The 15,442-nt window shown below is 34.0% G+C and overlaps 1 protein-coding gene across 1 annotated transcript in view; it reads left to right on the forward strand.

Moving 5' to 3' along the window:
• H (transcriptional corepressor hairless) overlaps positions 1–15,442 on the forward strand; it is a 43,374-nt gene that overhangs the window by 7,640 nt on the left and 20,292 nt on the right. The window contains exon 3 of the mRNA XM_069816398.1: positions 6,546–6,683. Within this exon, the coding sequence (XP_069672499.1) occupies positions 6,546–6,683 (138 nt within the window). The remainder of the gene's footprint in view (positions 1–6,545; positions 6,684–15,442) is intronic.

The raw sequence follows: 15,442 nt of genomic DNA on the forward strand, positions 1-15,442 counted from the left end.
AGATTTTGCGTGTTACATACTTCAGTGAATGACTTCCTTTAAAATTGTATTGAAATCCGTGAAGTCATTGAAGCAGAAAATAGTAATATTGTTATGAATGTAGTTTGCATGTCAGTAGTTGAAAAAATTACAAATAACACCACAGTTTTCAATGTAATCATTGGATTTTTATTAAACTTTCCCTGTAACTGAGATTTATATTGGAGATTGTAAAAATTGCACGTTTAAATTACTATGATGCTTTTACCTTTTTTTTTTAGGATTTTTTTTTGTGTTTATTGGAAATTAATTTTTTTTTTTCGAAGTGCCACACTTTAGAAAATTCTGAAAATTATGTATAGTAATGAGAACATAGTGCTTTATCTATAGACAAAAAATTTATAATGGGGAAATTATAACTTACTTTTTGGCAGAGAAATATAAAAGTGTAAGGCACAACGTTTCTAAAAATGTGAACAAAATGTAACTTCTTACAACTGAGACAATTTGGCTTCAATTCTCTTGTAAGAATCTTGGTTTAAAGTATGGGTCCTTTATGTTGTTGTGCTGAGATCAATTTGGTACAAAATGTTTGAAAATGGAACTTCACAACTGTCATTGTCAGGCCAATAAAATGGTGGAGAGGGACCATGTGGATGCATGAATTTTATTGTAGCATCACCTTCATAATTAACTTGTTCAGTTAAACCCACATACAGTAGAATCCCTCTTATCCGGCACCAAAGGGAACAGGCTAGTTTCGGATACGAGGTTTTGCCGGATAATTGAATAAATACCGGTATATACAAAAAAAAAAAAAGTTCATATTTCATGATGCCAAATATTGAAACTGCAGCTATGTGAAGCTTATTTCTCTATCACTTGCTCATAACTGAATAAACAAAATCTGTGTGGATTTTCTTTATTTTAAAACACATCACATAACACAAATAATACACTAATTTTAGATTTGAATATTCACTGAAAATGAAAGTTTGTGCGAACTTCGTAATGTGGGAACACTGATGGCCTGAACATAACTAAATAAACATAAAAGCTGTGTGTATTTTCTTTATTAAAACACATCACACAACACAAATAAGACACTAATGTTAGGTTCGAATGTTCACTGAAAATGAAAGTTCGTGCGAACTTCCTAATGTGGCAAAACTAATGTCCCAGACTGTGTCAATGTGACAGATTTGAACTTTTTTTTTTTTTTTGGTCTTGCCAAAAGTGCCTTTGTTTTGGTATTGCCGGTTATTTGGGTGCCGGATATGAGGGATTTTATTGTACCACAAAGATTCATACACACAAGCAACATAAGAATTTCCCTTGAAATTTGGATTCACAACAGGTTTAAATATGTCAAATATCACACTGTAGTCTTTATCAGAATTTAATCTCTTTCCTCCAATTTCATATGTACGCAAAGGCACAAATTGATGCATGCATTGTGTCCCAGGAATGGTTTTTGCATTTTCAAATTGTTCAGTGAGATCATTTCGGACTTGAACCGTTTCCTCTTTTGTTACAAAAAAAAAACACAGCAATCGCCTTGAGATCCTCCTTACAAAAGTTGAACACTTGTATTGCAGTGGTTATTTGTTCATTAAATGACCTTTGTAAACTGGCTTTGTTAACTATCCTTTTCAAAGTATCCCAATTCCATCATAAGGAGATTTTCCATGGCTAGTAGCAAAAAAGGCTGCTTCTTGATTACATATACTGTATTAATGAAATTCTTGCAGTTCTTGTACTGAGTAGCACAACCATCTGAGAAATATTTTACAGTTTTAACATATGAAAGAGAGAGTTCTGTTTTCAAGAAATTGATTATGATCTTTTGAGTTTGATAAACGAAAGATACATCATGATATATGTCATCAGAAATTAGATACATACTTTGTATATGTCTAACTGAAGTAAATAGTATTCAGTCTAGTAGATGATTCTTGAATCAAATCTGTAGACTCTGTAACTTCTTCACCAGAAGACGACGATGTTATGTTTTGAGCTGTTAGTGTGCTACGAATTTCACACAAGCATTTCTTACACCGTGGACAGAGCTTCTTCCCAGTAGTCACAGCTAGTCCACCGTCTCTTAATTCCTTTGCTTCTTCCAATGTTATTTTACGTAGAGCTGATTTAATTGGGAACTTGTGAATGTTGAAAATGTCACAGCATAACCTTCTATGAAGTGTGAATTGGCATAGATATTTGTCTGTGTGTTTTGAACAAATAGCAGAGTCGTCTAGAGGGTATGGACTGGATATTACTACACCAGAATATAAGTTCCTGTCCTTCGTGTGTCAATATATTCAATACCTTCAAACCATCACTGCATTCTTTTCCAACAAAGCTTTCCAGAATGCAAGGGCAACTGCTACCTTCTATCTTATTTACCTAGAAGTGAACAAACAAACAATATTGTAATTTGTTCAGTTGAGTTGTGATTCTGTTTTACAGACAGAATAATCATGTATTGTTATATGTTGTAAAATATAGGTATTTAGAGAGATATAATGATATATACAGTCAACTCCAGATATAGTGAATCTCTGCAGACTTGCAAATTTCGTTCACTATATCCGAGGTCCACTAAATCGGAAGTCTCTCTCCCCTAACCTTAAATGACAGGAATGAATGGAATTGTGAACAAAAAAAAATAAAATACTATATATAGTAATTAAAATAGTTCATTTTTGTGGAATGGATTACACCGTATACTGTTACTAACAGTTGATTTACTTAAACTATGCTATTGACCCACGCCCACTTGCGAAAGACCACTTTCAGTGTCATTTATAATATTTGCCTTATCTTCCAAAGAAAACACTTTACGCGTCGACATTTTTATACAGTACATTCACTGTTCGAACACTAGAAACAGACTGATCGGTAGAAATGACAAACGCTATTATGGTGTGACTGCTTACTCAGCCTTGGAATTTCCCTGGTCACTTAAGGGAAACTGGGAGGGAATTGATGAGTTTGAAAGCCATCGGAATCGTACCTTTATTTATGCTCTGGATGTAATGTCTGTCCCCTTTTAATAAAAGAAGGCAGTTTCATTTTTGGTTGTTTCAATGTCATAATGTAAATGTTTCTGAGAACAAAAAGCAACCCTTTGACGGTGGAGGATTAGAAATAACAATAGAGTAGTGTGCCTGAGAACAGAATGACCTCCCTTTGACAGTGGACTGAGGTAAGTTCGTCACGTGTTGCCTGGATTGACAGTACAGCTCATTGTCTAGGAATCACTAATCCTACCTTTGTCCTTTGACTAAAGGAGTAAGAAACTTAGGATGTTGTTCTCAACACATTCTTTCAATTTTATACAAGAAGGTCTGACTTCAAATAAGAATTTGTCGTGATACAACTCATGTAACTTCAATTTTTAAGGTTCACTATAACCGAAGCAAGGGTTCACTATAAACGGAAATATTAATGTACTTTTTAATGTATGTGGGTCAGGACCAACGATTTAGGTTCACTACAGCTGAATGTTCACTAGAACCGAGTTCACTATATCCAGAGTTGACTGTACTTAAACATGTTCCCTTCTTATGTATTTACATCCATCATCTGACATCTGACATGGTTTTTGAATTACTACTTATTTGCAACAATGAGTCTGCCTTGTGATCACATAACTGTCGTATCACTGGCCACCTGCACTTCTCAAATTAAATCTTAACTGTTAAGCAATATATGATTGAAGAAAGGCAAGTCAATATATGCTGTTGGGTTCTTTGTTTAGTGATAGTGGCATGTCACCAAAGCTGAAGTGTGTGTTTTCGAGCGTTTTAAAACGCGAATTTCCTGTTGTTAGTGGTTTTAAAATGACGTGGATAAAGTGTTTTGTGTTATTTGCAAGTCTACTTTTTCAATCGACCATGGCAGTAAAAATAATATTTAAAAACATGTTAAAAGCAAGAAACACAAAGAAGCAGATTCTGCGAGAGCGTCAAGCAAAACAATTAATTCGTATTTCCCCAGCAAATGTATGGGTGACAGTGAAATAGTTCTGGTGGCTAGAGAGGGGATATTCGCTTTTCACACAGTGATTTACAATCAGAGTTTCAAGTCGATGGACTGCATATCTTCAATTATAAGTTATTTGAACGTAAGTTTACTTGTACACAGACAAGGTGAAAACAATAATAAATTGTAAATGTTCTTGCTCCATTAGCATAAAATCGTATTTCTTATCAATAGAAAAATGTTCCAAAATTCTGAGAAAATTCTATAAGTCTACAACGTTATTGTTGTTTCTTACATTCTTGCATAATCAGCTTGATTTGTTTAACTCTGTAATAAAATAACTTGAACATGATGATATTTCAGGAGCAGATATATAGTGGAAAATAAAATATCTGATCATGAATGTAGATAATCGAAAGACAACCAACTTCCTCACATTGGAAAACAAAAAACTTTTCATAATGATGGTAATGATTAGCCGATAAGCATGAATAATTATGACTATATATATATATATATATATATATATATATATATATATTATATACTATATGAGGATAGTCTATTTGCTTATCTAAGTACAATATAGTGTTGAGTACTATAGTACATTTATTAAGAGATTATCATTTTCGGCATTATGATGCCATCTTCAGATTCATAATTACACACAAAAGGATCATGCTAAATACATGGCTTGTTCTAGTATCAATAAGTAATGTGCAGAAATGTACAATATAGATTGAATTAAGAAGTAGATTGTTCAATAATACAAAAGACGTGACTAGTAGCATTATGATGCCGTCTTCAGATCTGTAAATACAGACAATATTGATCATGCTGAATGCATGGTTTGTTTTGGAATCAATAAGTATTATGTAAAATGTACAATATAAATAAAGTTAAAATATAAATTGTTCAATGTTAAAAATTGCAAAAGACATGACAAGCTTGATACGTAATAAGATGTTATACAATTCTTCTGACAGAAGGTAATGTCATGCTTCGAGAGTCAGCATGGCCGAGTTTTAGTGATGATGGTAGTTACGAAAGTTGGATGCGTACGTCGTTATTGCTCAGCAATAACTCCAATAACTTATGTCGAATTGACAGCCTTGATGAATTTGAGAAGATTCAAAAGAGCATCACATATCACGCCAAAAACCTCAGGCCATTATTGACTCAATAACATCTACATAGAATTGCAGAATCTCCTACATTTCCTTTCTGTAACCTTAATGAAAATATGGATCAAGGGTATCTTCTTCACTGTCCATTGTCCAACTTTTATTCAATTTTGCAATCTTCTTACTAAACATTGGAGTGCAAGAGAACGAATGACATCAATGCCAAGTGCTCAGCATTGGATACCAACCAAGCAGCCGGTTATAATGTCATAAATACACACACTTTCTCATAAGTACATCAGCAGCAAAGCTCTTAAGAGATTTTTGAGGCTATACCCAAAAAATTTGAGTTATTATATCAAGTAACAGTATAAGTTTGTAATAACGATGTATCGTAACTATTGGTTTCACTCCAATTCTTCCATATATTAAATTCACTGTTGGCAATCATTCCACTGTGAGAGGCTTGTGGTAGAAGTCTCGTAGTGATGCCTAACAGCCTCACTCTCAAGTAGCGGCACTCACAATCTTGAGGAAGACCAGGGAGGAGAGGGTATCAATTCACTATGACTCAGTAGCAGGATGCGGGACTAGCCTCAACCGCAGTATAATACACCACGCTATTTTCGTCATCTGTGAATATGCTGCATTGTTGAGTGTTACTTTAATCAAAAATGCAAGCATGTATGTGTTACATACTAATTTTATGTAAAATAGCTTATACTGAGACAACATTGAGGTCATTATTTGCCGAATTAAAGGAGAAACAAAATGAGCTTACAAAGATAAGAGATTGACACTGCATTTACATAATAGTGGATGGAGGAAGACAAAATAGAAAATTTCAATTTTCATGGTATAAGAAATATCCTTGGCTAACAGGGTGCTCTGAGACAATTAAGTTACATTGTAATACCTGTATTGTGTTTATGGGTGAAAATAAGTGTTCATCTTCTGGTTAAGTCTGTGTCACAAAAAATTTTGATAGAAGAACCGAGAAACATCTGCTCTATAAAAATATATAAAGTAAGCAGATTTTTTTTCAGCCTACCCCGTATTTATACCTTATCTTCGCCACTGAAGTACATATTTGTGATTTTTATTGTATTCTGTTCATTCTTTACTGATATGTCTGCTGATTTCTGAATAGCTATATATGTAAGCAACACACTAACTTAATGCTTTTGGTATTGCCATAGACCTTCTAAACTGATGCGAATTTGAGAGAGTATTGTGTGGACATAATTAAGATTTGTTTTTATGAGACTAAGACTGAATATTCAATTTGAATCAGTAATTTGAAAGATCGCATTGGTCTTAATCACCGAAATTCTAGTACATGTCTTTTTATGCACAACTGTTATGGCTTTTTCATTTTCAAATATAGTTAGCAACTTGATAGAACTTTAGTTGAAGTTGTTAAAAATTGTTGGTATTACATTGTTTTGTTTTTAGATGGCAAGTTCATTCTTGAGTTGTCACACCGCAAAGATGGTGATCGCACTTCATGGGTTCCTGTTCCCAAAAAGACATATTGGCCACCTCCTGCAGCTGCGGGAACTCCACGTCAAGAGAGCTCCACCTCACTCAGCGGTACTGTACTCTGCAATCTATGACTTATTTTTTCAATTTTTTATGTCTTATTATTTTTTTTTTTGAAGCTCAAAGAGTGAAAGATATTACTTTTTATTAAATATCGTAATAATCCTATGATTTTATACTGTGATGTATAATGTAAACTCTTTCATACCAGTGACACTATATATTCTAAGATTCTAACCTCCATAATATTGTTTTAATATAAAATTAAATCATTTACACTGTATTATAGAATAGACTCATATAGTACAAGCTGTAAGTGCCGTTATCAATAACTTCTACAAAACAGGATGCAGATTTTCCAATACATTCCTGAGAAATAAATTTTTAAATTTATTATTATATTTGCCACATATTTTATAACGAAAAAAGAAGTCTTAGAATGTACACTAAAAGAACAGTATTATTGTCTAAATAATGTTTTTTCCTTAATAATAATAGTAATAATAATATCACCACCACCATCGTTGTTGTCTTCATTGTTGCTGCTATTGTTTTTCATATACTTCAAGATAGAAGATGAAAAGAATGTAGACCTATATATACATGTACGACTCCCATAAATAATCGGACAAGACACATTAAAAGATTTACAAAATTTTATAAAATAATGAAACAGCTTACATTATAATGTTGATTGAAATAATCAAATATACACTCTAGTATATTTAGAAAATAAATACATACATTTCCAAAACATAACAAAGAGAAAGGTTTTTGTCACTTTTACCAAAACATTGCATTTTTCTTCTTACAAAAATAATCGGACGTTATTAAATTTGCAACAAAACAAATGAAGTTTGCAATCAAACAAAACAGAGTTAATATTTTGTACATCTTCCTTTCCTTCTAATAACCTCTCTAAGCCTTCTTGGCAGACTGTGGACCAAGTTCTTGAAGTAGAATGAGGAAATTTTTAGTTATTCTTCTTGCAGTTTCATCTTCTTGCTTTGACATGATGGGTGTTCGTTGGATGGCCGACTTTAGTTTATCTCACACATGCTCGATAACATTAAGATCTGGGGACTGAAGAGGGGGATGGAGTATGAAAATTAGCCATCGTTGCACAATTTCAACCTTGTGCTTAGGGTCGTTATTCTGGTAGAATACAAAATTGTCTGATATAGCCATAATTTCAGCACTGATTTTTACATTGTCTTTCAGTATCTTGAAATATTTGTGCTTGAACATGATTTTTTTGATGAACACTAATTTTCTGGCCCCATTGGCCGATATACAGCCCCTTACCAATATGCTTCCTCCATCATATTTTACCGTCTCTTTCATATTCCACTCTTTCAGCTCCTCATTGGCTTTCCTCCAAACTGTCACGTGTTCATCAGAACTATTGAGCATGAACATAACATCTACCCACCAATCAGGGTCTTTGCTAGAGAACTCTTTTGCAAATATACATCTTTTTCTTCTGTTCCTAGGACAGATGTAGGGCTTTCTCCTTGCAGTGCGGCCATTAAAACCAGCATTTCGTAATGTTCATTGTACTGTTTCAGTGCTGTCTTTCCTAGTTCTAGTGAATTTCAGCACTGATTTTAGGTGCACTCAACCTGGGATTCTTGTTTACTTTCCTCACTACAGAACTCTCCTCTCTTTTGGAAAGAATTTTTGGCCAGCCTATTTAGGTAAAGATTCTATCCTATCCTCATCTCTGTATCTGTGTACGATATCAGAGACTGTGCTTTTGCTCAAATTAACTATTTTTGCTATTTCACGACAAGTTTTATTCTTCTCATAGTGATAAATGACAAGCTGTCTTTGTTCAAGAGTACTATGCTTGCCTTGCGGTGCCATGTTACATTCCTGCATATTGCACAGAAAGCATTCTGTTTCTGACTGAGTACGAAGAGAAGAGCTGCTCTACTTCTGCTACTTGTATAAAGGCATCGTAAACAACACAAATGATTCTGATTATCTTTGTGGTGTAAAATCGTTCTGAATGAGGGAAAAGTGTATGTAGTTCTGTACCATATTTGGAATATATAAGAGTTGTATCTCAACTGATATTCTCAGAAATGTGTATTTTTCACTATTTCAGTATCATATAAATTATGGGATACATATATGTGGGCATGCCACAGATGTTACAAGAATATTATTACATTAGAAGAAGGCATTTAGGATAATGCTGAACAGAAATTATAGAGAGACTTGTAGGTCTTTATTTATTCAAACTAAAATTATGACAGTGTATAATTTATATATATATATATATATATATATATCTTTAATTTATATTCGTAATAATTTACATGATTATAAAATAAGGTCAAAAATACATACAATCAATACAAAAAATAATTCAAATGTCCATATACCATATTTGTAGGCTCAACTCAAGTTTGAATACATCATCGACGGTATCATTAAGGACCTTACTGATAATGAAGTATCACACGCCCATGGTTTTTCATTAGATCCTATTCTAGACAATCTCTCTGCCATTGCTTTTGCTGATGACATTGCTTTAATTTCAAGTAGTGAAAATGGCATTACATCTCTGATTAGTCTAGCAGAAAGTAACCTTTCTACTCTTGGTTTGGCTATTAACCCTAGCAAGTGCAATTTAATAGCGATTAAAAGTGGTATCCTATCCCAGTTTAATGTCACGTCCACTAATGATTCGCTCATTCAATCCATTTCTAATCCTAATGACCACATTAAATATCTTGGTATTAATTTTAATGACGAAATCGTTTTTGATAAATGTGCATTTTTTACCGCATTCAGTAAAAATATTTCTAAACTCTGTCTCTCCCCTTTATTAAAACCTGACCATAAGGTAACGATTATGAATCAATATCTCTGGCCCACTCTTACCTATCCCTTACAGTGTGCTCCACTCAACCAAATCAAAACCGAATTTCTTAATGATTTAGATAAAGTTACCAGAGGAGTATGCAAAGAGCTTATTGGTCTTCCTCATGACTGCCCTGACGGAATACTTTACTCCCCTAAAAAATATCGTGGTCTTTCGTTAATGAAAGCATCTTGGGAAGCTTATGTGCAACACATAAATATCTGTAATACTCTTCTTCGTGTTGATGACTGCCATATCCAAATGTTAGGGACCTTGTAAGCAAAAAAGTTTCTGCTCTGTCAAAATTGAATATCACCACTGTTGATGCTATCAACTGGTCAGGTCGTAAAATTCATAAACTCTTAAGTAATGAAGCATTCCACACTTGGACAAACCATACCTTGCGTGGCAAAGGGATTATTGTTTATAGTGATCTCCCCAAGGCTAACTAATGGGTAAGCAATCGAAAGGGCCTATCTTCCTCAGAATGGACCAATGCTTTAAATTTTTTTTTGTTATTGGGTTATTTTACGACGCGTTATCAACATCTAGGTTATTTAGCGTCTGAATGAAATGAAGGTGATAATGCCGGTGAAATGAGTCTGGGGTCCAGCACCGAAAGTTACCCAGCATTTGCTCGTATTGGGTTGAGGGAAAATCTCGGAAAAAACCTCAACCAGGTAACTTGCCCCAACCGGGATTCGAACCCGGGCCACCTGGTTTCGCAGCCAGACGCGCTGACCGTTACTCCACAGGTGTGGGCAGTGCTTTAAAAATGTCAAGCAATATTTCGGGAGTTCGTGCAATACCAGGCAGAACTCTAAGCACAAATCCAGACTGTAGTGAGCTTGAAACACTTGGACAAGTGCTTGGACAATGCCCTAAAGGCGAGCTGCTGATCAATGCTAGACATCATCGTGTACGACATGCTTTGGCGACACCGTTAAAAACTTTAAATTGGGAGATTCATGAGGAAGTACATTGTGTACCATCAGATGGTTCTTTCAGACAGGCAGACATTATTGCTATGAATGGATGCTTAAAACAGGCCCTTATTCTTGACCCTACTATCCGTTTCGAAAGGAACCTATATCAGGCCACCAAAGTTGATATTGAGATGAAGTCTATATATGAACCTTGTCTGCTGTATCTTTCTAAAAAGTACAACGTCCCTCTTAAACAATGGTCTGTCATTGGTTTGCTGTTTGGCAGTAGAGGTTCTATTACAAAATTCACATGGAATTATCATAAGGAACTTCACATTCCTTTTGATTATGTAATGTTTATCCTTATAAATATTATCAAGGATTCTCTTCAAATATTACATCATCATCTCTATTTCAATTAATCCACTTATATTATTTGCCTTCAACAATTAACTTTCTTTTTTCTTTAATATTTCAAATCACATTATACTGTACATGTTTATTGTATTCAGAACCCTTGTGGTTACTCAAATTCTTTGAGCTGATGTCTTTAATGAATAAATAAAATAATTGCATTAAATTTTTTAATAAGTTGCCTATATCAGTTAGATATCTGCCAGACGGAAGTTTCAAACGGACTATACATGAATGGCTAATTGTAAGACCTTTCTATAGCATTAATGAAGTTATCGAGTGTGAGATGGATGTTTCTTTTTTTTTTTTTAATACGTAACTGACGATGTAATTTTTAGTTTTCATGTACTGATCTCTGGAAAATAAAGTATTATTATTATTATTATTATTTAATTAAATCACCAGGGATTTCTTTAAACATCAAATACCTAAGAAGTAAATTTCATAATAGTATCTGAAAAATTAGATGCTATAAACTACAAAACAGTATTTGTCCGATTATTAATGGGAATCACTATGTATGTACTGTATGTATGTATTCTTATCAGGAAAAAGTAGTCCTAATTTTGTAACACATTTTGCTTTGTGTTGTTTTATTCATTAATTAACCTATTAATCAGTGTATTCATATATACATCCATTCTTATTTATTTTGCTCGAATACTTTACATTTTTGTGATCTTGTCTTTGAAGATCATTTAATTATGTGGGAAATAATTTCGTCTTCATGGATTAGTACCTACACATAATTATGTGTAGACCACGGAACTTCATGCAATTGCGTGTTTTTATTGATTGGGTTTATTGAAAAAGTAAAAGTGGATCTTTGCTGATCATGATTTTTATATTCCAATGAAGCAAACTTTATTTTGCATAAGTATATATTTCGAGGATTTTCCCTTTTAAATGCATATATATTTTTATTTTGCATATTTAAATCCATATATTAACATCTTTTCTTGTTTTTTCCGATTTATTACCTAATTTTAAAATTTCTCTGTGATGAAAATGAGAATAATTTCGAGGACATAAAAATTATGTGAAAAATAAAACCTATAATTAGTTAATTACTGTTCAGGACATAAAATTGCTGCGATGACAATTGTTTCTCCCTAATGTATACGTTGAGTCATTTCACTTTAACATGAGGCTAGCTGTGTGTACATATACGCAATTAAATTTTGGAACAAGTCTTGATGGGAGTCCACCTGAGTGTAGGCAACAATTTCGTACAACTGTCCACAAGTAACATATATACAAGGATTCTTTTTACTGCACATGTGCAGTGTATTGTAAGTGAAACTTATACAATAAGGGAGCTCCAAATTTTTTTATTTCCGTATGTGTACATACTAGTCATGTAAGTTAATGTTTCAGGAGCCAGGGCGAAAGTACATGTCGCCTAGATGTCATTCAGGCTATTACTCTCATTTCATAGACCCAAAAATGTTTGTTTTCAGACACCTGCGATAATAAAACCACATATTGTTAAGATCATGAAATTGCTGTGATGACAATGCTGCTAGTGGGTGCTCATAGAAACAAAACTGAATGTATTTAAACACCTGCGAAAATAAAGACACGCAGAATGTAAATTTTAATTTCAACAAGTTTTACTGTATAACCAAGTGAAGAACCATGATCGATCTGCATAAAAATTTAACAGCCGACATGCCAAAAGAAAAAAGTAACAGAATAGATTTATTGAAGAAATCTGTTTCTGAAGACAAATTAGATTTAATAAAAATGATGATGGCTTGATGATATTTATTACTTAAATCAATGGTCATCAACACAGTCCACCCTCAGGCTAGCGTCTCTTACCCGCAGATTAGACATTGCAGTGACATGCATCTGTGGCTGCTGGCAGATATGCTTTTTCCCTCTCCCTTCTGCACAACGATGCATATTGTGATACACTTCCTACCCGTTACTCATTTAAGGGAGTGCTGACAACTACTGCTTTAAATTATTTAAATTTATATTATATTATTAAACCAAATAAACTTCTAAAGTATACCTTTTACTGCATATATTTCAATCTTAGCGCATATTTCAACACTTTTTACTGCATAATTGATGCATATTTTCAAGTTTTTTAGTGCATAAAGTTCCGTGATCTAGTTATGTATATTCATTTTGACTCTCACTCCAAGAGATTGAGAATGTAGTTATGTGTGAGCAAACTTCTGGAATCTCTAAACCTCATAGGAAGGCTGGATAAACACAGAAAAACAATAGATATGAACCTTTTTTCTCATTAAATTTTACATCAACTGTACTAAAATATGATGAAAATAACTAATATGCAATCTCAGTATTTCAGCTCGAAGTCCGACAGAAATGTTGGCTGCATAAGAGCAATAAACTATGCTTCCATACATACATAAACTTGTGATATAAATTCTGCTCTAAGCTGACAATTATGTATCACAGTTATGGTGTGATTTTTTATTTTTGTCAGCTAAGAATTCTCACTCAAATACTATGGAACGTGTGCCTTTTTCTTTAAGTTCTATTTGTTTAAATTTTCCAATGAGTTCTTTTTATAAATATCAGTGCTATTCTTGTACAGAGTGGCCGAAAAGTGGATGTATCCACCTTTATTTTCGACATTATGATGGTTATGATTGAATGCTTGATATGGACTCTTACTGGATTGTTTAAAGGTCCAGAACATCGGTATGGAGACCGTCATTGTTGTAGCACAGCTGAATTCTGTCATGTACAGGCAGATGTTTTGCAGAAATAATCTGGGGTCATGTACATGAAGTTGTATTCCACAACTGCTCATAACTCTTCTGTTGTGCATACTGGTTATTTCAGACTCTCTCCTTGATGAACACCCCCCCCCCCCAAGAGAACATTGTGAGGTCAGAACTTTTTGGAGCCCAGGCAAAGAGAGCTGGTTTATCTTCAGAATCTCTTCCATCCCACTTTCTGGGAAAGGTCTTATTAAAGTAGTGACAGACTTGCAACTCGAAGTGTTGTGGTGCTCCATCTTGCTATAGGACAACAGTGTCTTTGATATCAGCTTATTGCAATTGTGGCACAAATCATTCAATAAGCATGTCCTGGTAGACAGGTCTGGTAACAGAGCTTTGTCTTAGGGCCAAAAATATATGTTGCTCTCATTTCAGCTCACACCATAAGGTGTGGTGGGTTCTCTCCAGTGCTTTTTAAAATTATGGGTTTTCCTTAGCCCAAAAGACAACATTTCGAGAATGCATGCTCCAATGCATAGCACACTCGCCTATGAAGAGGACCACACCACAGGCATGCAAGAAGTGCCTTGCATACCTCTCTTCATGCATCCATGTCAGCATCACCAATTCATTGACATGCAAAAGACAGTAAGGCTTGAGCTTTTCCAAGTGAATTTCTAAGATTTCTGCACTGATACCTGAATAGTGTGGCATGATTTCCTCTTCGTTATCAATCTGCTAATTGAGAAACAGTCTTTTACAATACCCACTACCAGTGCGGCCTTTTTCCATCCCAACATTGTTTCCTGGTTTGACACCAGAGTCGTCTCGAAATTGCATTTTCACAGTATCCACAGTGTCACTGGAATGAGGTCTTTCATAAAGTCAAACTGCTGATAGTATACAGACTCTGATCAGCTGTGTTTATTACTCCCGCTGCATGATTACCAAGGTTTGCAAGATTACCATCACGCCAAGACAAATTTAAGGAGTACCAGCCACTCAGTACATAAGTAAGAATTCAGATAAATTCCTTTAGAAAGAATCCAGTATCGGACAGCTAAATTTGTTAAAGGTAAAAAAGGACATGAAAATGATGCTATAAAGGAACTTAAATGGGAAACATTGTAAAACAGACGTAGAAAAACTAGAATAATATTATTGTATAGAGCACATCTAGGTCAAAAAGCAAGGGGAGACATAATGGCTCGGTTAGAGAAGCCAGTGTACTATGGTAGGAATGAATATGATTTTAAAATCAAATAAAATGTAGGAAACAGAGAACGGATGTAGGTAAATTCTCATTTTTAAATCGAACTATAAATGATAGGAATGACCTACCTGCAGCAGTGTTTGAGGGCTGTCCTTCCTTAAGGAGATTCAAAAATAAGTTAAAAAGTTGTGCATAAAGTGTAAATTTAAAAACTAAGATACATTACATTACTTAAGGTGGCTTGTATTTATTTAGTCTGACGAGTTATTCCCTTAGTCTGAATTGTAAATTAGTTTAAAATAGCTTGTAAGAAGGTCTTAGGCTAGACATTTTTAGTTTAATGTAGTTTACAAATAAGGTTCTACAGAACAATAAGGATGTAATTGTTTGTCTTATTTTAATTGTTGTATCAGTGAAGTTATTGTTTAAAGTGTCAGTGAATATTTACGATCAGTGATAATTTGGTATCGGTGAAATGTATTCTACGTATAGTGTCAGTGAAATGTGTTCTAAAATGTCAGTGAAATGTGTCATATTGCCAGTGGAGTGAGTGAGATGAGAGTGAAGTGAAAGAGTATCAGTACCAATGTAAAACTTATGAACGGCCTATACATATGTAGGTTGTATTATAAAATCAGGTTCATTTATTAATTACGTTATTTTAACTATTATTATTAATT

Source organism: Periplaneta americana, chromosome 17 (genome assembly GCF_040183065.1).
Source record: "Periplaneta americana isolate PAMFEO1 chromosome 17, P.americana_PAMFEO1_priV1, whole genome shotgun sequence".
NCBI classification, from domain to species: domain Eukaryota; kingdom Metazoa; phylum Arthropoda; class Insecta; order Blattodea; family Blattidae; genus Periplaneta; species Periplaneta americana.